Source organism: Pogoniulus pusillus, chromosome 32, assembly GCF_015220805.1.
Source record: "Pogoniulus pusillus isolate bPogPus1 chromosome 32, bPogPus1.pri, whole genome shotgun sequence".
In the NCBI taxonomy this organism is placed as follows: domain Eukaryota; kingdom Metazoa; phylum Chordata; class Aves; order Piciformes; family Lybiidae; genus Pogoniulus; species Pogoniulus pusillus.
The window spans coordinates 1,260,660-1,286,764 of record NC_087295.1 but is presented as its reverse complement, the minus strand read 5'-3'; the positions used below and the strand labels follow the sequence as shown (position 1 = coordinate 1,286,764).

The window sequence follows — 26,105 nt, the reverse complement described above, 5'->3', positions numbered from 1 at the left end:
TCTGAAACCTACTAAAGACAGCTCTGCAACACAAGGTGCCATGGCTTTGAGGCCTCATCAGCTCTGCCTCAACAGCATCCGCTGCTGGAGGAGTCCTCGTGCCAGTGTGAAAGATGGCTGTTGACAGAACATATGGCCTGACATATCAAGCCACCTGCTAAGAAGCTTATTTCTGGTGGCACTTTGTCCTAATGCTGCTCCTGAGTCCCTCTTAAATAAAAATAGATCTGGGGAGGGGCAGCCCATGCCTGTCCTCCACCTTCCTCAGTCAAATGCTCCTTTCTGGATGGACGGTAGGGATGCACTGGCCTACCCAGTCAGTGTCTGCATACATCCCAGTAACTGCCACACTGACCAACACACAAACTGGCCTGCTCTGTGATGAGACCTGGCAGCAAGCAACAGCTCTCCTCTGGGACAGGAGAGAATTGGCTGCCTGGCCAAAAAGGGTAGGTGACATCAAAAGATACTACTTCAACGTGTGTGCCCCACCACCATGGACCACACAGCCAGGACCCATCCATCCATGCTTCACTTATCAGCCAAACTCAGATATCAGTCAAGCCCTGACAGCTCTCAGCAGGTTTAATCCACTGTGGGTCATCTGGACCAAAACAAGCAAGCATCAGTCAGTGAGGAAGAAACAAAGAAGGCTGAGAAAGACTCAGAAGAAAAAGAAGAGCACAGAGGCAGGAGAGGGGAGCTGACTGGTGAGACAATCAGGAGACAGGAAGCATGCAGAGAGTAGGGGAAGAAGAAAGCCGTGGGTACAGCAGCTCTACACCAAAAGAGCAGCTGCTTTCAGAGGGAAATTCAATCTGGGCAGAGCAGAATGCAACAGCTTGAAGTGTTGCTTCTTTTTGCTCTCAAACCACCTGACTGGAGGCAGCAGAACAAAACCTGATCCCAGGCTGCAAAATGCCTGAGCAATGCTGCCAGCCACAGGATGCCCAGCAAACGAAGTGCCAACAAGGTGAAGCTAAGGAAAACTGTCCCCATGGCTGCAGACAGAGCACTCGGCACAACTTCTTACCTCTTCCCTGATGTGGTCTACTTGCTCCTCCAGGAACTCATTTCTCTCTGTCAGTGACTTGTTCTTCTTCAGCAGCGACTGGCCGATGCGAGCAGCTAATTCCAAGTCCCGTTCTTTCTGTGAGGCAGGAAGAAAAGAAAGCTTCTTTCAGGCGATTTACTCACCAAAGGGTCTCAGGGAGGGTGAAATTGTCATGGAAGAGCAGGCAGAAGCACCTGAGCAATGAAGAGACTTCTCTCTTTCTCAGAGGGACTGGGCTGTTGGTTCTTGCTACCTTTGTTTTTTGGTTCCTGCTTATGTTGGCTTCTAAGCTCCCAGCCTGTGCCTGCAGCCCACTGGCAGCCTGGGCTGCATCCCAAGCAACATGGCTGCAGGTTGAGAGAGGGCATCCTGCCTCTCTGCTCTGCTCAGACCTCATCTGGAGGACAGTGCCCAGCTCTGGAAACCTCAACAGGTGAAGGACATGAACATGGATGGAGCCAGTCCAGACGAGGGCCACAAAAATGAGGAGGGGGCTAGAGCAGCTCTGCTATGAGGACAGGCTGAGGGAGCTGGGGCCCAGCAAGACCTAAGAGGGCCTACAAGAAGGTTGCAGAGGGACAGTTTGCAAGGGTGTGTAAGGATAGGATGAGGGCAATAGTTTGACATTAGAGAAGAGGAGATTTAGATTGGATGTGGGGAACAAGTTCTGCACCAGGAGGGTGCTGAAGCACTGCAACAGGTCGCCCAGAGAGGCAGTTCAGGCCCCATGCCTGGAGACATTCAAGGTCAGGCTGGACAAGGCTCTGAGCAACCTGCTCTAGTGGAGGGCAGAGCTCATTGCTGTCTCCAGCTCCCTGAAGGGAGGCTGTAGCCAGGTGGGGTTGGGCTCTGCTGCCAGGCACCCAGCAACAGAACAAGAGGACAGAGCCTCAAGCTGTGCCAGGGGAGGTTCAGGCTGGACATTAGGAAGAAGTTCTTCACAGCAAGAGTAACTGGCACTGGAATAGGCTGCCTGGGGAGGTGGTGGAGTCACCACTCCTGGAGGCATTTAAAAGGGTCTGGATGAGGCACTTAGTGCCATGGGTTAGTTAAGCAGAAGGGTTAGGTTGGACTGGATGACTCTCGAGGTCTCTTCCAACTCGGTTAATCTGTGGTTCTGTGAGACAAGGAAAGCACTCAACCCCCCTCACTGGGGGACAGGCCACCACCGAGTCTGAACCATGGAACTGCTGCCCTCCCTTCTCCTGCTGGATCTGGGTCTGCAACGAGAAGTGGTACTTGCCTCTTCCAGAAGACGTGTGACAGCATCTATGTCATTGTATGTTTTAGTCATCTGGCCCACTCTTTCAGCACATAAAACTGTGAGGAAAGAAAATCAAACGTTAGTCGTATTGGCAATACTGTCAGGGAAACACATACCCTTTTAAGAGCTTTGGTCTGTGCAAGCTTCCATCTTTACATCAACTCTAAGTGAATCAGAGGGTAATAACAATGCTATCAAACTCACTTCACCACACTGATGCTCACCCCAACATGTTCAAATGAGAACACAAACAGTTCACTTTTCTAACAGACAACAGTGGCAGTGCAATCTACTGAAGTGATAAAACTTTCTCCTCTCCAAGGAACATCCTGAATTCATTAAAACATAAACAAGGCAAAGTGAAAACATTTTAGACATGTAATCAGGAGGCCACCATATCACCTAGACATCCTACTGTGTGCAGCTGAGGTCCTCCAAGAATGAGCAACTCAAACACTGTTGGCAGCACTGATGAAGGTAAAGATATTAAGTCATATGTTGGTAACAACTTGGTTCTGTGATGAGACAGCAAAGTAATCACAAGATGCACACAATGTAAGAAAGGATTCCTGTACCACCCAGAGCACATCACTGTGACCACAGAGAAGATTAATCACTCTGGTGGAACCAGGAGGTACAGAAAGGGAGTCAGCAAGTATGCAAAAGTTTAGTCTGCCACCACAGCTGATCCTTTAAGAAGCTGCAAGGACTCATCTAGGAGTTTGCAAGGCTTCTAAAACTCCACCCCCAATCAGAGGCAGCAGCAGCTCTTTCTGCTCTGCCCCCACAGGCTCCTTATTCTCACCTGCTCCTGTTAATGAACTGTTAATGAAGTTCCATTGATCACACAAGCATGGGTTATCAGGCTGCAGCAGCAAACTGTGCTTTGGGGATTTACCCTTAACAATGTCACTTAAAGCTCAAGCTGATGGATTAACTAATGCTGCCCTAACCCCCATTAAGGCAGAGGGAGATGGATGGACACAGATGGAAATTGGCCTAATAAGAGTTCAATGACCACGAGTATTGAGTATGGTAATGTTAACCAGGGGCAGGTTGTCACCCTAAGGAACCAACACTACCCAGCTTCTGAATATACAACCTACATCTACAGATACTCTCATCTCTCCAAGCTGTTCCTGAGGATCAAGTCCTGAAAACATCTACAGTATTTAGTGCCACCAGCAGTGCCAGTGAACTCTAAAGGATGCCATTCTAAAGACAACTACACTTAGCCAAATAATGAAGTCTGAAGGCGGTGGCAGTAAAAGCTTTACGTTTCCAAGCAGTAATCTAACAACCAGCAGCACAAGGAATAACTGTACCACTGCGCTAGCAGCAATGCAGTGTATCTAAACTACAAGCTGTAGGAGTGAAAAGCAGCATCACACAGCAAAAAGAAGTAAAGGTGAAACAACCTGCAGAGAGTATCAGCTATAACAAAGGGGTTAAACGGCAGCGTTCCATGAAAGCTTCACATCAGGACAGATGGAGTCACATCCAGGAGACTACGGACAGTAAAAACAAATCTTTCCCTCTCCCACACCCTTTTTTTTCCCCTTTAAACATATTAAGTTCCTAAGTCCTGCCGTGAAACATCTCTCAGAAACCCTGACACCAGCAGGTTATTCTCCTGTGCACTGAACAGCTTCCCCAGTTACACCTTCCCTTGCTACTACCAAACGATGTTTGAGATGGTCAGCAGCAAGCTGCCACGTCTGGAGCTGGGTTAGAGCAGCACACAGCTCACTAACCCTGTACCTGGCACTAACAAACCTCACTGATTCCAGCTCCCAGGCTCCAGTGAGTGCCATCAGCAAGCTGCCAATGCTGGAGCTGGGTTAGAGCAGCACACAGCTCACTAACCCTGTACCTGGCACTAACAAACCTCACTGATTCCAGCTCCCAGGCTCCAGTGAGTGCCATCAGCAAGCTGCCACGTCTGGAGCTGGGTTAGAGCAGCACACAGCTCACTAACCCTGTACCTGGCACTAACAAACCTCACTGATTCCAGCTCCCAGGCTCCAGTGAGTGCCATCAGCAAGCTGCCAATGCTGGAGCTGGGTTAGAGCAGCATACAGCTCACTAACCCTGTACCTAGCACTAACAAACCTCACTCATCACAGCTCTCAGGCTCTCAGTGAGTGTACAACTTTCCTACCATGGCGGTGGATAAAAGGGTGCTGCTCCCAGACACAACCCGGGCACTCAGCTGGGGCAAAGCTGATAAAGGCTGATAAAGGCTGATCCCAGAGTCTGTTCTCCTGCACCTTCAGAACTCACCCTTTAATCTTTAACACTGCAAGGTAAGGCATGGCCTGATCACACCAAAAGCACTGCTGACCTGCTCACCAATGGGCTTAGCCTGGAACTGAGCAAGGAGTTCCTCAGCAGGAGGGTGGGAAGACTCTGGAATAGGCTGCCCAGGGAGGTGGTGGCTGCCTCCTCCCTGGAGGTGTTGAAGGCCAGGCTGAGTGAGGCCTTGAGCAGCTGAGTCTAGCTGAGAGGTGTCCCTGCCCATGGTGAGGAGGCTGCAGTAGATGATCTCCAAGGTCCTTTCCAATCTGAGCCATTCCATGATTCTGTGATAAAACTGTGTAGGTGACAAAGACCAACAAAGCTCTATAAAGCAGTGGACTGAGTGGAGAGCTCTTACCACGGCTGGGGCAGAGAGGGCTCATGTGATGACTAAGGGTCTAGTGGAGAGGTGTTCCTGCCTGTGGTGGGGAGGTTGGAGGAGATGAGCTCTGAGATCCCTTCTGACCTGAGCCCTTCTGTGATTCATTGAAACTTCAGTTGGTCACTGGTTAAACAGAAGGCTTCACACAGTGTTTTGCCAGTGTGGAAGGCTTTCAAAGCCTCACACACCCTCTTCAATGTGCAAGTAGAAGCAAACTGCATGTAACAGAAGAGCTTGTTCTGGTCTGCTACCACCACACACAATAGAGCAGCAGCACAGAACTATGAACTTTAAAAAGGTTTTTCTTTGGGGAAAGAGCATTAAAGCTTTCCAAGAGGGACAAGCCTCCATCCCTCAGAAATGAAGGCTTGTGAGGAAGAGGAGGTGAAAAGCAAGGGGAGAGAAAGCAATTCAGAGGCAGCACTGGAGAGCCCTCAAAGCAGCGTCTCAGTGTGAGCGTGGTTAGTCAGCCTCCACGGATGACGAGATACCTTTGGCCAATTGCTAGTTCAGTGACTCTTATTTCCTCAGCACTGAAACAAGCTCATAGTGAAAAAGACAAACTATTCCAAAAACCACTTTGAGCAGTGAGGTGTGGAGAAGCAAACCCTCAGGCAATCTCCCCATCTCTAATGGATTCTGCCTGCTGGAGCTGGTGACGAGTCTGAAAGCCTGGGAGCACGACTGTAAAGGTAAAGCAAGAGCAAATGAAGGACGATGCTCTGGAATACAAAGCCTACAGTGCCAATCCACTGACCTCTTTTTGTTCACTTGCCACTCAGCAGCGGCTCTGCTCGAGGCTGCTGGGGGAGCAGGGTGCCTAAATGCAGGGATGCAAACAAATACTCCAACGGAATATGCTTTGCACCTCTCAGTGTATGCAGAAAGCTAACATAAGGGAAGAAAGAGTCACAGTGACAACAAGAAGTCCACAGCAAGTGGAGGGACCACAAAAGTCCAGAAGTGGTTAGAAAATGTGTTTTGGTAACTGCTTTGAACCTGATGCTGCAGAAACAAAGAGCAGAGAAAGCTTTCACCACGTTATATTCACAGCAAGACTAAATACATGCTACCAGCAACACACCTGCAGCTCAAACTACTTAGGGTCCTTTAAGAGCCAAACAGGCAAATGGATAAATACTGCACAGATGAAGTATCTCCTCTGCCTCAAAGCACCCAGCATCATTTTCACACCCTCTTCAAGCTTACAAAGTCACAGGACCCAGATTTCTGTTGATTTTTCAGCACCTATTTCATGGAGCACCTGACTGGAAGTTTCTTTCAGGCTCTGAACTCTGCACTGCCCAAAGCACTGACTCCAGACCTGAAGATGCTCAGGAAGAAAGGGGCAAAGTATGTTCCCCCCAGATTGCTCCCTGAAAGTCACACAGCCACTCAGCATGCTGCTTAGAGGAAAAGTGTGCTTCCAGGAACAGGAAACACCCACAAATGGGAAGTGGAGGAAGAACCCCACTACTGAGAGCCACTTCAGTGAGCCACCAGCCTCCGAACAGGGGATCCAGGGGAAAGAAAGGAAATGAAAAGAAACACCACCAGCACAGAAAGCAGCAGCCACAGGTCTCCCTGCAGCCCTCCTCCTATCCATCCCTGTAACCAGGAACAAGAGAGGACAGCCATGGCTGAGAGCCCAACTCCCACTGCTGCTCCTCTGTTTTCAGCTACTGGGAGGCAGCCAGGGGTAAGGTGCTAGGGCAAACTTTCCTTCTGGGGGCAGATAATACTGGCCTGTATAATTACAGGGTCTAAGAGGGAAGACCCTTGGGCATGGGAGCTTCCCTACTGCCTCAGAAACTGCAGCAGGATCAGGGAATGCTGCTCATGGAAAACAGAGCTCTGGTAGTTTTAATGCTGATGCTTCTTACTGGCAAGGTGGCAGCAGGGGACACTGCATTTTTCCTTAAGAGTTCCCTATCCAAAGCTTTTAGCTATGGCAAAGTGTACAAAATTCCTGCTAAGTCAGGAGAAGCCCTGCCTCACCAAGTGCCCAACTCTCCCTGCTTACAGCTCCCTCTAAGCTCTGAGGACAAAGGCAAACTCTTCCCATCCTAAAAGCTGCCTGTTCAGAGGCACAGAGCACACTAACACTGTGTGCTCTGTGCCACTGTCCAGCTGCACTCCTTACACTTGGCAAACATCAGCAGTTGGAGGTCCTGGCAGGTTGGGACTCCTCAGGTCAGGCTGGTTTGCTTTCTGCAAGGCTATTTTTGCACTTGAAGGACAAGGCACTTACTAAAAAGCACAGCTGCACTGATGAGCCCCTGATAGCTATGCCCTGGCACTGCTTACTGCGAGCACGACAGCCCCTGGAGCCAAGCACCCGAGGAACTCCAAAACTGGGCCACATGATGGATATTGCCTCTCCAGCAAAATTACACCTAAAATGTGTCAGCAGCTTCCTTACTGAAAGATCAGTCACAGGAGGACTAGAAGGGTTTGACACCTTCACAGCCCAACATAGCAGCTTCTCCCCCAGCAAAGAGTGTTTGGCAGCCCTGGCTAAACTGGGGCAGAGGCTGCAGCTCTGCTGCTGCCTGCCAAGTCTGAGTCAGCCCAAGGAGAACTTTCAAGCTCCTCAGATGAAGATGTGAAGAGGCTGCTGCCGCTGGAGCTCGAACAACGTGCTCCGGAGGCACGGCTCGGCACAAACCTGAGCTGCACCAGCAGCTCCCCACCCGCGGCTGCAGGCCAGGCAGGGAGCTCAGCGGGTGGGTGCGACCCCGGGGAGGGGAAGGAGGAGCGGCCACAGTGTGCCAGCTGCGCCCTCAGCCTCGCCTCACACTGCGCTGGGCTCCAGGGAGCAGCCTGCAGAGCAGAGCGCCGAGAGTGCGGCACACGCAGGCGGCAGGGGCGCAGCAGCACCGGGCAGAGCCACCACCCTGCCAGGCTGCAGGCTGCTCTTCAGCCGCTGGGTTTAACCCCCCGCATGTCACAGCCCAGCTTGCTGTGGCTGCAAAGGTGCAGCTGCCGAATCAGCTCTATACCAAGGTGCTGACTCTTCCAGAGGAAGAGATTTTCTCCTGCCGTTCCAGCTACAGCTGCAGGGTGCTTGCTTACTGCCCTTTCTCTCATACGGGATGCAAACAGCCCAGGAAATCCAACACTGCAGCCTCACACTCAGCTCTCTGTTACAACTTCATCTCAAGTTTGAGAAAAACACACTTTGCTGATATTCCTTTCCTAAAGCTTGCACCTGAACACTCAGGCAGGCTGCCCTTTCAGTGCAGCTCCTCTAAGGGCAGGACCCACATCCAGGGGAGGTGGTGAAGCTAAGGCTGGCTGGGGCACTTAGTGCCATGGTCTGGTTGCTTGATAGGGCTGGGTGAGCTTGGAGATCTCTTCCAACCTGCTTGAGTCTACAATTGTAAGAAGCAAGTTCAAGGGAATTTCATCAGGAACATCTAACACTTGTCCCTTCTAGCAGCATAAACACAGCCACAGTGAAACTCGGGAGACAAGGGAAAGCACCTGCAGAGAGCTCATCCTGCACACAGTAAGATGAGTGCCTGTACTGGCACAGCCCAGCAGAGCTCAGCTGCTGAAAGCAGAGCTGGGTTTTGCAGGATTTATGACTCCTAGCCACTGAATTACTGTCTTGCCATTCTCCTCCATCCATTTCTTGTCAAGAAAGGTCTGGACTGCAGCCCTTGAACTAATACAAGTGGGTGCAAGACAAGGATCTGGACAGTAAATCTTTCACCACTCTTAAAGTTACAAGCCCCTATTACAAGCCATTTATTGTCAGCTGTCTCCCTGCCTTCAGCATGGAATCTTTGCCTATCCCAGCTCTTTGGAAGAGGGTGCCAAAACTTCTAAGGATTACCAGTCTCCACTTTCTTTGCTTTCAAGTGAAGAGTCCTGCACAGCCTCCACTCTGTCCTTGCAGATACAAAAATGTGGTTTACCTTTTGTGAAAGCCAGGCCCCTGGAATGCCTGAAGCTGAGATTTCAAACAACGAGCACAGCACTTTCTCTTTCTCCCAGTTAAACTTGAGCTAGATTGTTAGTCTGCATTGGTCCAGCACTGTGGATAAGGAGAGCTTTCGATGTGTTACATTAGTAAATGGAAATAGTAATGAGTGGCTGCCATCACAGGTCCTAAACTCACTGCCAGCACATCCAGGGCTGCCTCCAAAGCAGCGTGGTTCACAGGTGGAGAGAGGGGATCCTGCCCCTCTGCTCTGCTCAGACCTCACCTGGAGGACTGCATCCAGCTCTGGAGCCCTCAACACAGGAAGGACATGGACTTGATGAAGCAGGTCCAGAGAGGGGCCACAGAAATGATCAGGGAGCTGGAACACCTCTGCTAGGGGACAGGCTGAGGGAGCTAGGGGTGTGCAGTCTGGAAAACAGAAGGTTGCAGCAAAATCTAATAGCAGCCTGCCAGGCTGCAGAGGGACTGTTTGCAAGGGTGTGTAGGGATAGGATGAGAGCAATAGCTTGACTTCAGAGAAAAGCAGACTGAGATTGGATGTGAGGAGCAAGTTCTGCACCAGGAGGGTGCTGGAACACTGCAACAGGTTGCCCAGGGAGGTGGTTGAGGCCCCATCCCTGGAGATATCCAAGGTTAGGCTGGACAAGGCTCTCAGCAACCTGCTCTAGTGGAGGATGTCCCTGCTGAGTGCAGAGGGTTGGCCTAGATGGACATTGGAGGTCCCTTCCAAGCCAAACCACTCAGTGATTCTACATCAAAAGCAGCACGACCACAGTGGAGAAGCAGCAGTGCACACTCTGCAGGTGGAACAGACCAAACAGAGGCTTAATGACACCATTTTCAGCCCCTCCTTTTCAGTAACAGCTCAAGTGAAGAATACTCTCAGACTGTTCATATCTGATTGTAGATCTATAGCCAGACAGGCTGAAATATCTCTCTGGCTCAGCATGAACAGGCTGCTTGCTGCTGTTTCCATCTCCTTACAGAATGGACAGACTCAGCTCCAGCAGAAATACTACTAACTGTGCCCACGTGCAGAGCTCACCAGAAACATCATCCAGCACTGCTGTGCATCTGCAGCACTGCTGCCCTCAGTGTGCAGGCAACCTGAGTGCACAGGTGGAGGAGAGAAGGCATCCCGAATACATCCTGAGCTTCTGAGGGGAAAGGCAGACCTAAATTTATCCCAGATGGAATTTAGTATCTTTTTCTCCCCTCTTGAAATCAACGAGAACAGGTTCAGACTGTGGTTAGAGCTGGCTGAAAAGTGAAGTCAGCAGGAAGAGCAAGAGCAGCGTGAGGTTAAGTTTCAGCATCCATTTGATCATTAGCAAAAGAGGGAATCAAACAAAGTGTGGGTTGGCCTCTCTGAAGAGGTTTACTTGCCACCATAATCCCCAGTTTTGAAGTCTTTCTTCCCCAGCACCTCTCTATTGGGCACAGACACACAAGTGGTTAGCTCAGCTCCTTTCAGAGCCCCACAGCAGGAGAGGTGTAGCTTATTGACAGAGCATGAGTGGCAGACACTGGATTCTGAGGAAGTCTTGCACAACAGGACTGCAAGAGCACATTTGAGCCACCCAGGCTGTGGAGCCAGGGCCTCTTTTCCCAGAGATGAAGGATGTAGATTCACAGCAGGTCACCTTCTCTCTGCTACCAACCACAGAACGTCAATGGTGGGAAAGGACCTCGAAAGCCCATCTGGTCCAGCCCCCTGCCAGAGCAGGATCACCCAGAGCAGATCACACAGGAATACATCCTGATGGTTCTTGAATATCTCCAGAGAAGGAGAGTCCACACCCCCCCTGGGCAGCCTGTTCCAGGGCTCTGCCACCCTCACAGGGAAAAAACTTCCTCCTCAGCTTCACCTGGAACCTCCTATGCCTCAACTTCCACCCACTGCCCCTTGTCCCATCCCTGGGCATCAGCAAGAAGAGGCTGGCACTCCCCCTGCACATGTTTCTGAACATGAATTACCTTTCAAAGCAGCCTTGCAGCAGCTCTCTGAGAGGGCACTCAGAAGTGGCAGTTCTCTACCACAGAGCTGATCTCTCAGAGCAAAACATACACCATATGAAATAAGAAAATGATGAGTGCAGCTTTCAGCACCTAAGCCCTCCCCCACCCTGCACTACTGCAGATGTCCAGCACTGCCACAAAGCTTGAGAGGAGTTTTGGGTTGTTTCTGTTGAAAGGCTAAGCCACAAGACCCAAACTTGGGTGACTCCTGCGTGTGTGCAAGATCATTGGTGAAGCACAGTTGTTGCCCTGTTGTTCCTCTCCTGTTCAGAAGTACCTGTGGGGAATGACAGCCTAACACATGCCAGTTTCACAGCACACACTCACTCATAGCATGCTTTGGGCTGCAAGGCCTCTCCAAAGGTCCTCTGGTCCAACCACCCTGCAGTGAGCAGGGACATCCTCCACCAGATCAGACCAGGATGTACCCTTAAAAAGTGCACTGCACCAAGAGAAAGATCAGTTCCCAAACCCAGTTTGGTTATAAAAAAGGCATTGCACAGCCTACATCCTGGATTTCTCCTCCCAAGAAGTGTACCTAAGATACATCCTATTCACTTCAGCATCCTCTTCGTACTGAATCCAGACGTAAAGAACCCACCAGTAAAGTGTAGCAGATGGAATGCACAAACATCACTCCAGCAGCTGTCTGTTGCCATGTGCTACTACAACAGAGGCTGAAACTGAAAAGGTGAGCAGTACCTTCTTCCAGGATATCCAGGCTCTGCCTGCTGAACCTGAGGTCCCTCTTACTCTCCTTCTCGTAGTCATACTCGAAGCTTTCCTCTTCACTTACTGCCATTGCCCAGGGTGTCCCCGGTGGGCAGGATGCGAGGGCTCAGTCTCACAGGAGATGGGAAGTTGTGTTTCAGGGGAGAGGCAAGCAAGGGCCCCACAGAGCAGGGTACCATCTTTCCTCACTCACATGCTCAGCTGGGGAGCTCCTGAGCAACTGAGTCTTTGTCCTTATCAGGGCAGCTTTGTGGCAGCACGGATGGGGTGGAGGAGGGAGGAGACAGCTGTCTAATAATTACTAGAAGCTTTGTGCTACTTCTCATGCCGGCTCTGAGGGTACCCAGCTTCTGCTCAGCAGCTCCAGCAGCATGGCTCACACCAGAGGCTCAGAGCCCCCTCCCCACCGCTCCTCCTGCCAACAACATTCTCTCTCCTCTTCCCCTGCTCTTGCAAGTGAAGTGGTAGCTCCCCACAAGCGTCCCTGCAGTGCTGGTGGCAGTCCAAGCCAGCCTCCACTGTCACACCCGGTGTAGGGTGTGCACCTTCCGAGTGAGATCACCTCTGGGTTGCCTCATGCTGCAAGGGGCAGACTTCAGCGGAGCAGTGCCCAGCCCGAGCCTGTCCACACGCCAGTGCCACCCAGCAGCAAGGGCCTGCAAGCTGCTCAGCATGGGCTGCCCGCAGCACCCAGCGCCAGCTCGGGAGGCAGGCCCAGGGGAAGGCAGCCCTTGCACTGCTCTTAGGAAAGAGATGCTGCCTGTTGGAAGGCTGGAACGTCAGCTGCCAAGCACCACGGCTCCCAGCCATCCCTGCTCCTCTGCTGGGGCCCATGAAGTGCCTCCCATCCACATCCGTGCGTCTGCAAGGGTGTCTGTACCTCCTCCCTGTGCACCGACATCGGCACCGCTCCCATCTCTCCACCTCCCAGAGGCTGTTTGCTGAACCGGAGCAGGCACACAGGGCAGGTTGACTTCCTTACTGCAGCTTTTGGCTGCTGTGGATATTTGACGTTTGCAGGTTGCCTCCCTGGCTTTCAGCAGCAGAGAGGTGCCCGTGGCCAGACAAGTACCCCCGGCCAGCAGAACAGAGCAGGCACAGAACCACTCCTCTATGGTGTGGAGGTAGGGCATGGGAAGGACCTAATTCTATGTAACCATAATGAAATTTTTCTGGTCTAAGTTTAGACTCCCGTTGTTTATCCAAAACCAACATAACAACATCTACATGAACAACAGCCAAAGGACATGAAGCACACCAGAGCTTCCTGGAGAAAGGAAAACTCATTGCTGAATGAGGCAAAAATCTTCCTACTCAAACCAAACAGCTCAACCTTGGACTGCCAACATCTACTGCCACATGCAGCAGCAACAGCCTCAAGAACTTAGCTGGGGGGAAAAAAAAACTTGGTTGTCCCTTTTCTTCATATCATGACATCAGAGAAGCCATTCTAAGAGCCATGTAGTAGGGACTGCTTCTGGATTCTGATTCCTTCTTCCCTGTAACACTTCAAACCCTTTACAAAAGAGTTGTTCAGTCTGGAGAAGACTCCAGGGGGACCTCAGAGCTGTCTGCCAGTACCTGAAGGGATCCTGCAGGAAGGCTGCAGAGGGACTTTTCATCAGGGTGTCTAGAGACAGGACAAGGGGGAATGGTTTGAAGCTGAGGCAGAGTAGGGTTAAACTGGAGATGAGGAAGTTCTTCAGTGTGAGGATGGTGAGACTCTGGCACAGGCTGCCCAGGGAGGCTGTGGCTGCCTCCTGCCTGGAGGAGTTGAAGGCCAGGCTGGATAAGATCTTGAGCAGCTGAGTCTAGTTGAGAGATGTCCCAGCCCATGGCTGAGGGGTCTAAGTAGATGAGCTCCAAGCTCCCTTCCAACCTAAGCCACTCTATGGTCAGACAGTGAGAGCCTGAAGTACCTACTTGCAATCCAGTGGTAATTCACCACATTTAAGTAACAGCCAAAGAGCAGAAATGTGGAGGGTAAAACCACTAAGAATGCAAGAAGCACTTTCTAAAGGCTAGGGACAAAAGCCCTCGCAGCCAACCCTGTTGGCATACTATGGGTTTAAGATTGCTACCAAGTGTGCAGCTGCAGCTCTCCCAGTAGCTTGCAAAGGAGAGAAGACAGTGGGCAAGTGCAAACAGTGCTGCCCAACACCACAACAGGAGTAAATGAAGTGGACTTCTGAACAGACTGGTGTCAAGCCAGGCTGCACAGATGAACTTTGACTTTCAAAAGCTGAAAGGTACATGGTGCAAGGCCTCTTTTGATATCAGCATGTGATAAAGGCAAATTCAAAGTGGGTGGGGAAGGAATGTGCACCCCACCCTCACACTAGCAACTCCCTTTCAGTGGCATTCTGCATTAAGGCCATTTAATAGCAGACAGGCTGCCAACACCTAAGGGACAATCAGCAGCTGGGGGGAAGCTGAACTGCCTCCAGTTCTGAGATGGATATCTTCTCATCCAGAAAGATCCAAGAGATCCTGATTGCCTGTAAACACTCCATCAGAGACTTACTCAACCGTTGTTTATATGGGTTGCCACTGCAAACTTAGCTGGGCACACTGGCTGCAATCACTGCTCTGAATTAGTAGCTGAAGACACTGAGGTCTGTTCCGGAAGCTTGCTAAGGGAGCTGCAAGGCTGGAAGCCTGCACATCCCTCAAGCTTGCACTAAGGTGCAGAGCAGCAGCTCTGCCATCAGGAAAGACAAAGTGAGAGCTGGTTTGCAGAGGGTGAGGCTGGACACAATACAAACCAACCCTCACATCCTGACTCATTATTTCCAAGGAACTCATAATGCACTCAAATAACTCTAACTCTGCCTTATCGATGCCAGCATCTCAACGTGTGCACAATTAGCCATGGTGATTCCTACCCCACTTCACTAACAACAGTGCTGCCTTCAGAACAAAGATCCTCTGGAAGCACACAGGTTCCCAGGCCAGCAGCTGGAACAGCAGCACTCAGGTTTAAAACATGTTGATGAAGAAATGTGGGAGTTTTGGGGAGGACTTTTCAGGGCAGGGGTATAAATTGGTCACTGACTCTGTGCTTTTTATGAAGATGTAGAGTCGAGCAGAGCTGGCTTCTTCACATGGTTACAAGTTTTGCATGTTTCCCACTCTCAAAATCCCACCCAAGTTATCTTCTGTCACTCAACCAGGTCTGTATGTTACTTTTGGAAAAGGTAATAAAATGGGAAAGAGCAGGCAAGCATTTCATAGAATCCAGCAGGTTGGCAGAGAGCTCCAAGCTCAGCCAGCCCAACCTAGCACCCAGCCCTAGATGATCAACCAGACCATGGCACTAAGTGCCCCAGCCAGGCTTGGCTTCAACACCTCCAGCCACGGCCACTCCACCACCTCCCTGGGCAGCCCATTCCAATGCCAATCACTCTCTCTGACAACAACTTCCTCCTAACATCCAGCTTAGACCTTCCCTGGCACAGCTTCAGACTCTGTCCCCTTGTTCTGTTGCTGGGTGCCTGGCAGCAGAGCCCAACCCCACCTGGCTACAGCCTCCCTGCAGGCAGCTGCAGACAGCAGTGAGCTCTGCCCTGAGCCTCCTCTGCTGCAGGCTGCACCCCCCCAGCTCCCTCAGCCTCTCCTCACAGGGCTCTGCTCCAGGCCCCTCCCCAGCTTTGGCGCCCTCCTGTGGACACCTTCCAGCACCTCAACATCTCTCTTGAATTGAGGAGCCCAGAACTGGACACAGCACTCAAGGTGCGGCCTGAGCAGTGCTGAGCACAGGGGCACAAGAACCTCCCTTGTCCTGCTGCCCACACTGCTCCTGAGCCAGCCCAGGATGCCATTGGCTCTGCTGCCCACCTGGGCACTGCTGCCTCAGCTTCAGCTCCTCTCCACCAGCACCCCCAGGGCCCTCTCTGCCTGGCTGCTCTCAGCCACTCTTTCCCCAGCCTGTAGCACTGCTTGGGGCTGTTGTGGCCAAAGTGCAGAACCCTGCACCTGGCCTTGTTCAATCTCATCCCATTGCAAATTCAGCAGCACAGCAAAATAATTGCCCAAGGTCCCTTCCAAGCTGAGCCACTCTGTGACTGTGACAAATGTCACCTTTTCCTCTCTTCCCATTGGCTCTGTCAGTCTCAAGTCTGCTATGACAACAGCCATTTCCTGCTCAAGTGCACAGCCAGCTCCTTCCCCATTCCACCTCCACCATGCCAAGTAAGGTGACAACTGTCACTGTTATTACAAAATACTATAGCTGGAACTGTATCTAAAAAGCAGAGTGTATTTATAGGTGTTTAAATCTGCTGTAATGTTAGTTAACAGCAGTGACTCAAGCAGAGTCTGACATTTTACTGCCTAACTTCAGCTAATCCCACTAAAAATAACCTCAGTGGAGGACCCTGCATAAAGGGATTGATTAATTATTCCAACACTATCGAGTTTTTGTGAAGATCTTTTGAGCATTTGTTCATTTGCCTTTGCAAGGGATTAAAAAAGCAACCCAAACATTGTTGCCCCCACGCTGAGGACATGGTTACTGTTGTGGTCTGTGAGTTCATTAAATCTGAGGTAAGAGGCTGAGAGCAGAGTGGGTTGAGAGCAGCTCTGAAGAAAGAGTGTTGGTTGCTGGGCAGTTCCCCAGGAGCCAGCAGTGCCCTCCTGCAGCCCAGCAGGCAGCTGTGTGCTGGGCTGCAGCCAGAGGAGTGTGGGCAGCAGGGCAAGAGAGGATTCTACCCTTGGCTCTGCTCTGCTGAGACCTCACCTCCAGTCCTGCCTGCAGTGCTGCTGTCCCCAGCATAAGGAGGACACAGAGCTGGTGGAGTGAGTACAGAGGAGATAACAGAGATGATCCAAGAGTGGCAGCAGCTCTGCTGGGAGGACAGGCTGAGAGAGCTGGGGGTGTGCAGCCTGGAGAAGGCTCCAGAGGGACCTTAGAGCTGCCTGCCAGTGCCTGAAAGGATCCTGCAGGAAGCCTGCAGAGGGACTTCTGAGAGTGTCTAGAGACAGGCCAAGGGGGAATGGTTTGGAGCTAAGGCTCAGCAGGGTTAAACTGGAGCTGAGGAAAATGCTCTTCAGCAGGAGAGTGGTGAGACTCTGGCACAGGCTGCCCAGGGAGGCTGTGGCTGCCTCCTGCCCAGGGGTGTTCAAGGCCAGGCTGGATGAGGCCTGGAGTAGCTGAGTCTAGTCAAGAGATGTCCCTGGGCATGGTGGGGAGGTTGCAGCAGGTGAGCTCTGAGGTCCCTTCCAAGCTGAGTCATTCTAAGATTCTGTGGTAAGTGTCACTGTCAAGTCAAACTAAAATCTGGTCTCCTGCTGTGATTTTGGAGTATTTCCCCCCCACATGCTGCTAAAATAATCATTGAAAGAAAGGGAAAAGAAAAATAACTGAAGTCACATTTGTAAAATGAAATCCATGTCCCAGTGGCTCTGACAAAAGAATGTCTGAGCCATTTCATCAGAAAAATTATTCTGCAGCACAGCATCTTGTGAGGTTCTCTGTAGTTTCGACACACCCCAACGTCAGTTTCACCCAAAAGGGTGCCCTGGGTGGGATTCACAGTTGAACGCATGCCGGTGTCTGAGCTCCAGAGGCTCCATACACAGCAGAGAAATAAGCTAACTATGCTCATCTTGCCCTAAAATAGATATTCAAACCAGGTCAGCTGAGCTGCAACTACCTATCACTCTCGACTGAGCACAGAAAGCATCTCAGGCAAATGGCTCTGCTGTCGGCAGATACGTGGCAGAAAAATCAGGCAGCAGTCCAGAGCCAGGCATCTCCTACAGCATGCACCTGCTCCAGCGTCCTGCAGAAGCTCCAGTTTTCACTAGAGAGACGCCTTTTGTCTCCCACTAGCATTAAAGTACCTTTCTGCATCGACAGAAAATGCCAGTGCTGTTTCCAAGTCAGCATGGCAGGCCAAGGACTGTGCCTCCCAAATCCGTCTCTTGCACACTTGGACTGGGGAAAGCAAAAGCAAACTCAACCCCATTAGGTTCCATAGACCTTGAGAGTGCCACCGAGACAAGCCTGCCAGCACCAGCCCTCCCTCACACAAAAAGCAACGTTTCATTTAGAAGATAAGCAACACTTGAAGGAAGCACTGTGCCTTACCTCCTGGGCAGCTACCAAATCCTGCCTTCTCCTAGGGACAGCGTCCCAAGCACTCAGCCAGCACATAGGTTGGCTGACGCTCCGCAGATCTCAGCTCCTGCACGATGGACTGGGGCTCAGCAAGCCCAGACAGAATCAGAGCAACCACCTCAGTGCTCCTGAGGCCCTGATCCCATAAGGTATTTAAATACTTGCCCAACACCTGTTGTTTGTTCCCTCCCTGTGGAACTCCCATAGCTTCTCCACCGTGGCACACACCTTAAGACAAAAGTGATGGGCAGAGCCACTGCTAGTTGAGACATGCCACACTCTGCATGGCCAGGCAGACAAGCAAAGCACCACAGAAAAAGCACAGGAAAAGGAAGACTAAATGCATTTAACCCGGGGGGAAATCAGCCACAGCTCTTCATGACACTACAACTGCTCTTCAGCTGCTAAAACCAGGCCAGCTTGGCTGGTTACATCATGCACACTAATCGGATGCTACAGCATTTACTAGGGTTAAACCTGGAGGATAAAGGTTACATAATGGATCCAATCCAACTTTAAGTGGCCAGGACCTTCAAATAAATATGCACCTTTGCTCTTTGAACACCTGGACAGGAATAGTCAGTTGGACACAGGAGAAGTTCAAGGGTTTTTGAATTTCCATTCAGTTCCAAAACCCAGTGCAGAGAACCAAACAGAGCCCTGTGTCACCCCAAAGGCCACCAAAACCCACCTACATTTGGTCACACACTCATGGTCCCTGCTACTGTTAGCAAAGCACTGTGAAACCTTTGTGTACTGCATACATACAACATCCCCTGGGCCTACACTCCTCATGCCCTTCTGTTCCTTGCTTCCCTGGGATCTTCAGATGGCATCATTTAAGCCAAGACCTCCAAGCAGTATAAAACCCACACAGAGCTGCTGCTTCCCAAAGGCTTTTCTCACAGAGGTTGCCACTGAGTGCCACCAGAGAGGAATCTTCATTTTTCCATTCTGCATAGGGTACAGTTTTAGCCACTCCTTAAGCTTCCCCATGTGTCTTCCATCAGAAGAGTGATGAAAAAAGTCAGTCAAGCAAACACCAAAAATAGAGGCTACAGGCCCAGCAGACTGTGCTCACCAACCTGCAATGCTTCCAGTTCCACAAGTTAACCTGCTCACTTGCACCAAGCTGGTTTTAAATGTCCTTCACAGACAGCTAAGCAGAGAGGAAACATCTACTGTCTGAACAGACACATACCACAGCAGCTGGGTACTGCAGAAAAAGACAGGCTTAAAACTCAAACCAACACCAACCCTTACGATTCATACACTTGAATCCAGCTCTGTTATTACACGGAGTTGGCATTTCAAAGCCTTCTCCCCCTGCCCAAAGCCTGCTCGCATCACACACATGCCCCTCTGCCACTCCCTTTGCACAAGCAGCAGCCAAACGGCAGGCTGCTGTAGCATGCTGGCAGGGGATGCTGAGACGCAGCAGAGATGCAGGCAGCTCTGCCACGCCAGGCTGCCGCCTTGCCCAAGCGGTGTCGCTTCTAAGCCCACTGAGTAAGGATGCTCTGCTCTTACGTGCTCCAATTCTGCAGCGAGAGGCTAGGAAGAAGTATTTACCATCTGTGCATTCTTCATAATACCAGTCCAGTTCATAGTAATCTGCTTCAATGAATTTCTGCATAGTCAGTATCCTTCGGCAGCATGGACGAGCTCTGACTCCGCCGCTAAGGTCAAGTGAAGCGCAGCCATGCCCGCCTGCCTCTGCCCGACACCACGGCACAGGGCGGCTCACAGCAGGCGGCAAACGAGCTGCACATCTTCGGGGAGGCTGCCACTGAAATCCGTGGAGGGTGTGGAGGGTTGTCTTTGGCGAAATGAAATAAAAACAGAACGAAAAACAACGCCACCAGCCAGAGAAGGGCTGCAGAAAGCAGCGGCGGCTGCCCGGGCGGCTCCCCCGCTAAAGCGGCTCTGCCCAGGAGCCTGGGCTGGGTGTCTCGGAGCGATCCTATGGCACGGCTGATGCGCTGACGTGGGGGACACACACCACCGCCCGCCTGGCTCTTCCCAACCCGCTCTTCCCTCCCTGCTCTCCACAGCTCTTGCAGGCTAGCGCGTTGCCATGGCGACGAGCTGGCTCCAAAAGCGATGCGGAGAGGAAGAAAATGCCTTTTGCTGCTTCTGGCTGCTCAGGCTGAAGCGCTCCTCCGTGCCGGGCACAGCCCCTGGCTCTGAGGAGCCGGCTGCTGGCGGGACAGCAGCATCATGCCGTGCCCATTCCCTGGGGACACGCGGGGCATCAATAATGAAAGCCTGCTGCATTACTGCTCTCCTCCACACGGCCTGATAAAAGCCTGCCTTACCCGCGGAGAGCTAAGCCATGTCGCTGCTTTGTGGCACTCTCCTGGGCTGACAGAAGAGAATCCTTTACACGGCCTGCCATGGCACGAGTGGCAAACAAAAAGGAAGCAATCAGAAGAATCAGCCCAGCAACACGTTTCCCCTCGCAGGAAAACCACCTGCTTTTGCCCTCTCTAAGAGCCATTGATCCCATCACAGCCAACACCAAGGGATTCAAGTTTTGCTACTGTGCTCCTGCAAAAGCTGCATGTGGGCACACAGGAGAGCTTTGCGTTTGTGGTTGATGTTTGAGCAATGAAAGGAAGACCTGACTTTGCCAGCAGCCAACAACACCAGGTTTAAGCTATTAAAGGAGAATCTCTCCAAGGCATACATGGCATTAAGTCATCATCACCAAGCACATCAATCCAAAGAGCACATGTGCATCTGTGCAGGTACCAGAGGGATCTGTTCTGTTCACAGGCACCACATATTCCTCACCCCTTGCACCCCCTTTTAAGGAAACCATATTCCCTTCTCAACAGCAGCAGAAGCATCAGGGTGGGATAAGTTGTGATGTACATAAATATGACACAGCTGGGGAGGCCATACTGGGTCTGCTGAGTCAAAGACTCCATCTACAGCAGCAACCATGAGTAGGGAATGGAGAACTGCTCAACACCTCCCTCAGCTGCTCTCCCAAGCTCTGATTTTTCCTAGCTGCAAATCAATGTAATTTCTATTTTTAAGCAATCCTTGAAGGAGTTCTCCTGTCTATTCAGGTGCACTTTTTTTCCACCTCCAGCATCCTCTTGCAAGGATCCACACATCTCCTATGCCTAAGGAACCCTCACCTTCTGCTTTGCAGCTCATCTTTACTAACTTAATTCCAGCTCTGGAAATCTGAACACCCAGTTCCTCACTCCAGTCACTCATGGGTCTGCAGACTTTTATTAAGCTCACCTTCACTCTTCTTCTCTAGGTGGTTACTGCTGACTCTACTCCCTGACTGCTACCACTTAGTTGTACTAAGAAGAAATAGGTAAGAAACAGTCAAACTATGCAAAGGGCAACCTATCATTTTCATGGTCCCATCAGTATTTCAGCTTTACTGGCATGAAAAGATATCAGTGCAGTAACTGAAGTTGGCAGCTGAGGTTGCCACATCCTTTTTATGTACTGATGGCTGAAGCATCAAGAGATCCATTCACATATCAGCCACACATCTGCCCATGGCAATTGCCTGTGCTATTCACCCAGCTCCAGAAATTCAGGCCAGGACCTAACTCAAATGCACCTTTGTCTGCAAGTATACTGCTTCAACAGAAAATAACTTCAGTGTAATAATAATTCACTGTATTCACCCTCCAGTGCAGTAACCTTCTTGGCAACATGCACAAGAATCCCCTCTGCTCAGCACTGGTGAGGCTGCACCCAGGGTATTGTGTCCAGTTCTGAGTTCCTTGGTGCAAGAATGAGATGAACATACAAGAAAGAGGACAGCAAAGGGCCATAGGTAATGGGAAGGTTGTAGAGAGCAGGGACTGTTTAGCCTGGAGAAGTCTCAGGAGTATCTCACCCACTGTACATAAATACCTGAAGGGAGGGTGCAAGGAGGACACAGACAGGCTCTTCCCACTGCCGTCCAGTGAAAGGCTCAGAAGCAATGGGCAGGAACTGAAGTGCAGCAAAGTCACCCTGAACTCAAGAAATGCTCCACTTAAACATGAGTGCGGCTGAGCACTGACCCAGCCTGCTTTAAGGCACTCTGCTTGTGCAGGAGGGTTGGGCCAGCTGACATGGAAAAGTCCCTCACAAACTCAACCATTCTGTGCCTTTGTAGTTCAAAGGCCTCCACCTATTTACTCAGTTTAATTGCCACAGACTAAGGTTCTTTGAACTTCTCTCATAATGCACAAGTACTCTCCTAGAGAGCAGGAACAAGGGCACATGGTCTTAGAGTGCTGTGACCTCCAAGGATTCACAGTGCTAGAGCTCTCTGCAAGCAGTTCTGCCTTGCCTCTCCAAGATGCTTTTGGCTGGGTAGCACCCTGCAGCCCATGTGTAAACCGCTGCCTTTGGTCTACTTGATTCTTCTGTGCCAGTCCAGTCCTGTTCCCAAGCCGGCGTCAGCCACCCAGAGCCACAGCCACTGCTTTTGGCTTATTTTGATGATGCTGTTACACCCAGTCCTGCTGTGCAGGCAATCCAGAGGAACTTCAGGTCAGTAAACCACAGGAGAGTTACCTACAGAAGTCACTCCAAGTCTTTGGGCATGCAAAAGTCAAGCCATTACCTTTACAAAACAACAAACACATTCTGAACAGCGCAGGGACTCCTGCCAAATGCCAGCACTCTGCCACCTGGAAACAGAAGAGTGTAATGAGGTTGGTCCTGCAGAACTTCAGTTCTGCACACTCCCCAGGCAAGAGCTGCCCTTGCCATTCAATCCAATTAAGGCTACACAGTTTAAATAGGGCCAGAGCAAACCTTCAGGCTGCCATGGCAACATGAGCTCACTTGCTCTGCATATAAGCATTTGTTCCACTGGTACCATGTGTGTCCGAAAGGCAATTTCAGTCTGGTAATGCTATCATCTAAGCACTTAGAACAGCAAGAATGAACCCTGGCCAGCAGCTTCGACTGCTGCAGGGACTCTCTCCTTATTTCCCAGCATTTTCAACAAAGGAAATCTTCAACGTGCTAGAACTTTCTTCTCACTCTCTCACTCCACACACTCTGCTTCAGTGAGACCTGGAGTCCTGCGTGCAGTTCTGGAGCCCCCTGCCACAAGCAGGACATGGAAGTGTTGGAGCCAGTGCAGAGGAGGCCACCAAGATGCTGAGAGGGCTGCAGCAGCTCTGCTATGAGGACAGGCTGAGAGAGTTGGGGCTCTGCAGCCTGGAGAAGGCTTCCAGGAGACCTTGGAGTGGCCTTGCAGTATCTGAAGGGGGCTATAGGAAGGCTGGTGGGGGGAGGCTATTGACAAGGTCTGGTAATGACAGGACAAGGGGGAATGGGTTTATACCAGCAGAGGGTGTCTAGAGCCAGGCCAAGGGGGAATGGTTTGGAGCTGAGGCACAGCAGGGTCAGACTGGAGCTGAGGAAGAAGTTCTTGAGTGTGAGGGTGGTGAGACTCTGGCACAGGCTGCCCAGGTAGCCTGTGGCTGTTGAAGGCCAGGTTGGATGAGTCCTTGAGCAGCTGAGTCTAGCTGAGAGGTGTCCCTAGGCTTGGTGGGGAGGTTGGAGCAGATGAGCTCTGAGGTCCCTTCCAACCTGAGCCATCCTGTAAAATTCTGGCCATACCAACAAAGCAGCTGCATGCTTGCAGAATCTGCTTGCCAGCTCTGCAGCCCTACTTTTTCTTCCTACAGCTGTACACTGAATTCCTTTTATTTCAAAGCCCCCAGAACTGCCTTTTCCAGGCAGGTTGCTGCTACAAACACTGACCATCTGTGTACTCAGATCTCCACATCACACCACTACACCTGGCTGAGGTACCACTGCGCTTCCTGCCTTGGACTTCATAACAAAACTTAGGTTAAGGAAGGCTTCAGGTAACAGATCTTTACCTAAAAATGACTTGTTCTCTCCTGTTCCAAAGCTAAACATTACTGACACTCGTTTGGCATCCCCCTCCACTGTTAGGCTTTGTTCTCTTTTTATATGTTTGAAGTACACAAAACCAAATACTTTTATTTGCTCTCCACAGAGCAAACCACACCAACTGACAATGAATTCTGATGGCCAACTGTGCCCAGATAGACTTAGCACTCCTGAAGCTTGCAGCTAAAAAGGAGGCTTTACCTGGGCAGAACAGTCAGCTTGAAAAGCTCAGGAGTTGTCTCCTCCTCCTGTTTGGCTGGAAAAAATCCACAAGGTCAACACTAAACTGACCTGCCTCAGTCATTATAAATGACAGCAACCCTTCCCCTTGACTGAAGTGAATTTGTGACAGAGATAACTTCATCTACCCCACTGACAGCCATGGCCTCTCAAGAAAGGTGCAGCAGCACACTGCAGGATGCAGCCATCCATGGTGCCAGGGTGCAAGGCAGGAGCAAGTCATCTCTGCTGGCACATGAAGCAGTCAAAGAACATCAGCACATGGGATGTCACTATCAATAATGGCTTCCTATGCTTTGTCATTCTCTGCTGTCTTCTCCAAGCCTTTCCCAGTTCTGGGAAGATCCTTTGAGCCTGAGCAGAGGAGCTGGATGGAGCCTTTCCATTAACTCTGGGTCACATTTCCTCTTTTGGCTAGAGCAGCGTGTCAGGACGTTCAGAGAATCCAACACCATATCCTTTCATTGTTTTCTACAGTGGCCACCACTCAGGATCAAGTTGCCCATCCCATGAACATCATCTGGAGTCCTTCCTCTCAGAGGAGCAGCTGATGCAAGGTGTTTTGTTAAGCAGGTGTTGCCACAATGCTTTGCAAAACTGGCATTCTTAGACTGACTTTAAAGGAAGGTGGGCAGATGTGAAAAGCCTGCCTGAATTTCAAGGACAGACTGGCAAACCTGGATTGCTACATTGGCATTTCATTACTGAACAGTTGCTGCTGCTCTGTGATCTAAAAGGTGCCCAAACAGGAGTTACCTTGCGACTGCACATTCAGTAAGAGCAAGCAACTCTGCAACCTAGAACAGAGATCTTCCAGTGGAGCACTTTGCTTGGCAAGAAACCACTGTGGCTTCTTCAGCCTGGCAAGAGTGGAACCAGACCAACTCAAGTACTCTATCAGCAGCTCAGAGAATTGGTGTTTGGATTTGATTGTCTTCAACAAAATGAGATTGGACTTTCCAGGGCTGCAAAACAGCAGAGGTACTTTCTACAGATGGGACACTGCCGGCCCTCTCTGGAGACCTTAACACACTGACCTCACCTGCTACAGACCCGAGACTCTTCTGACATAGAGAATCATAGAATCAACCAGGTTGGAAGAGACCTCCAAGATCATCCAGTCCAACCTAGCACCCAGCCCTGGGCAGTCAACCAGACCATGGCACTAAGTGCCTCATCCAGTCTTTTCTTGAAGACCTCCAGGGATGGTGCCTCCACCACCTCCCTGGGCAGCCCATTCCAATGGGAAATCACTCTCTCTGTGAAGAACTTCCTCCTAAGAGTTTAGCTGTTCCCTCACCCAAACAAAATGATTTAATGCAAGATGGAATCACTTCACTTAAGGACAAAAAGCAGTTTTCTACGTGACAGGACTATTTCTCCCTTCCCACAAACTATTACTGGTGAGTACTGCACTTGCACAGACTCAAGACTGAGGTCTAGCTACTGTGGCTTGCTGCTCTGCAGGCTATTTTGACATGCAACACATTCAGTAGAGCAGCAAATCTGCATCTTCACATGAAAATACAGAGAAGAAAAAACATTCATTGAATCCTAAACTACTCAATAAATCACCAACGAGAGGATGAATCACAGAAGCCTTCTCTAGCTGCACAGCTAAGCCACTGCCCAGAGTAGCAGAACGCAGAGAAACTGCTGGCCTTGATTAAATGAATGTTTGCTTTGTTTTGTAGCTACCACAGACTCCAAGACCAACGCTGTAAGTCCCAAACAGCTCTCTCTCACTTGCCACAAGTGTAACAGAACTGCACAGCTACTCCAGAGAAGGTAACAAAAGCACCACTGTGCTATTTGCTCCTCAGCAGGAGCTCTGGAGCTGGGGACTTACGGAAGTATTTCAGGGTCTCCTCGATCTGCTCAGTTGTTAAGTCAATGTTGGCGTCAGGGGAAATGAGAGGAGTGTGAAGCCAGTCGTCGTGATCATAACCATAGATCGTGTCTGCTCTTAGCCTGTAATGAGGCAGCTGCTCCTCCAGGAGACTGATGATTTCAACTTCAGGAAGGTTGGTACTGTTGCACACATCTGGGAAGAGAAAGAGGACACCCTCTGTTAGTTACTTCCAACTGAGTACCATACATGGGAGCTAGGAAAGATGTCCCTTTGCCTTGCTAGCAGCCAGG

General features: G+C 50.7%; 1 protein-coding gene across 2 annotated transcripts in view; it reads right to left on the bottom strand.

Moving 5' to 3' along the window:
• The window catches only part of TRAK1 (trafficking kinesin protein 1), a 95,269-nt gene that overhangs the window by 29,420 nt on the left and 39,744 nt on the right, over window positions 1-26,105 (bottom strand). The window contains exons 3-5 of one of the 2 annotated variants that reach the window (XM_064169869.1): window positions 25,813-26,007; window positions 2,298-2,374; window positions 1,034-1,150 (exon numbers count right to left, since the gene is read on the bottom strand). In XM_064169869.1, the coding sequence (XP_064025939.1) occupies window positions 1,034-1,150; window positions 2,298-2,348 (168 nt within the window). In that variant the 5' untranslated portion in view covers window positions 2,349-2,374; window positions 25,813-26,007. Of the gene's footprint in view, window positions 1-1,033; window positions 1,151-2,297; window positions 2,375-19,394; window positions 19,815-25,812; window positions 26,008-26,105 lie in introns of those variants that run through there. The other variant, XM_064169870.1, reaches the window with a different exon arrangement.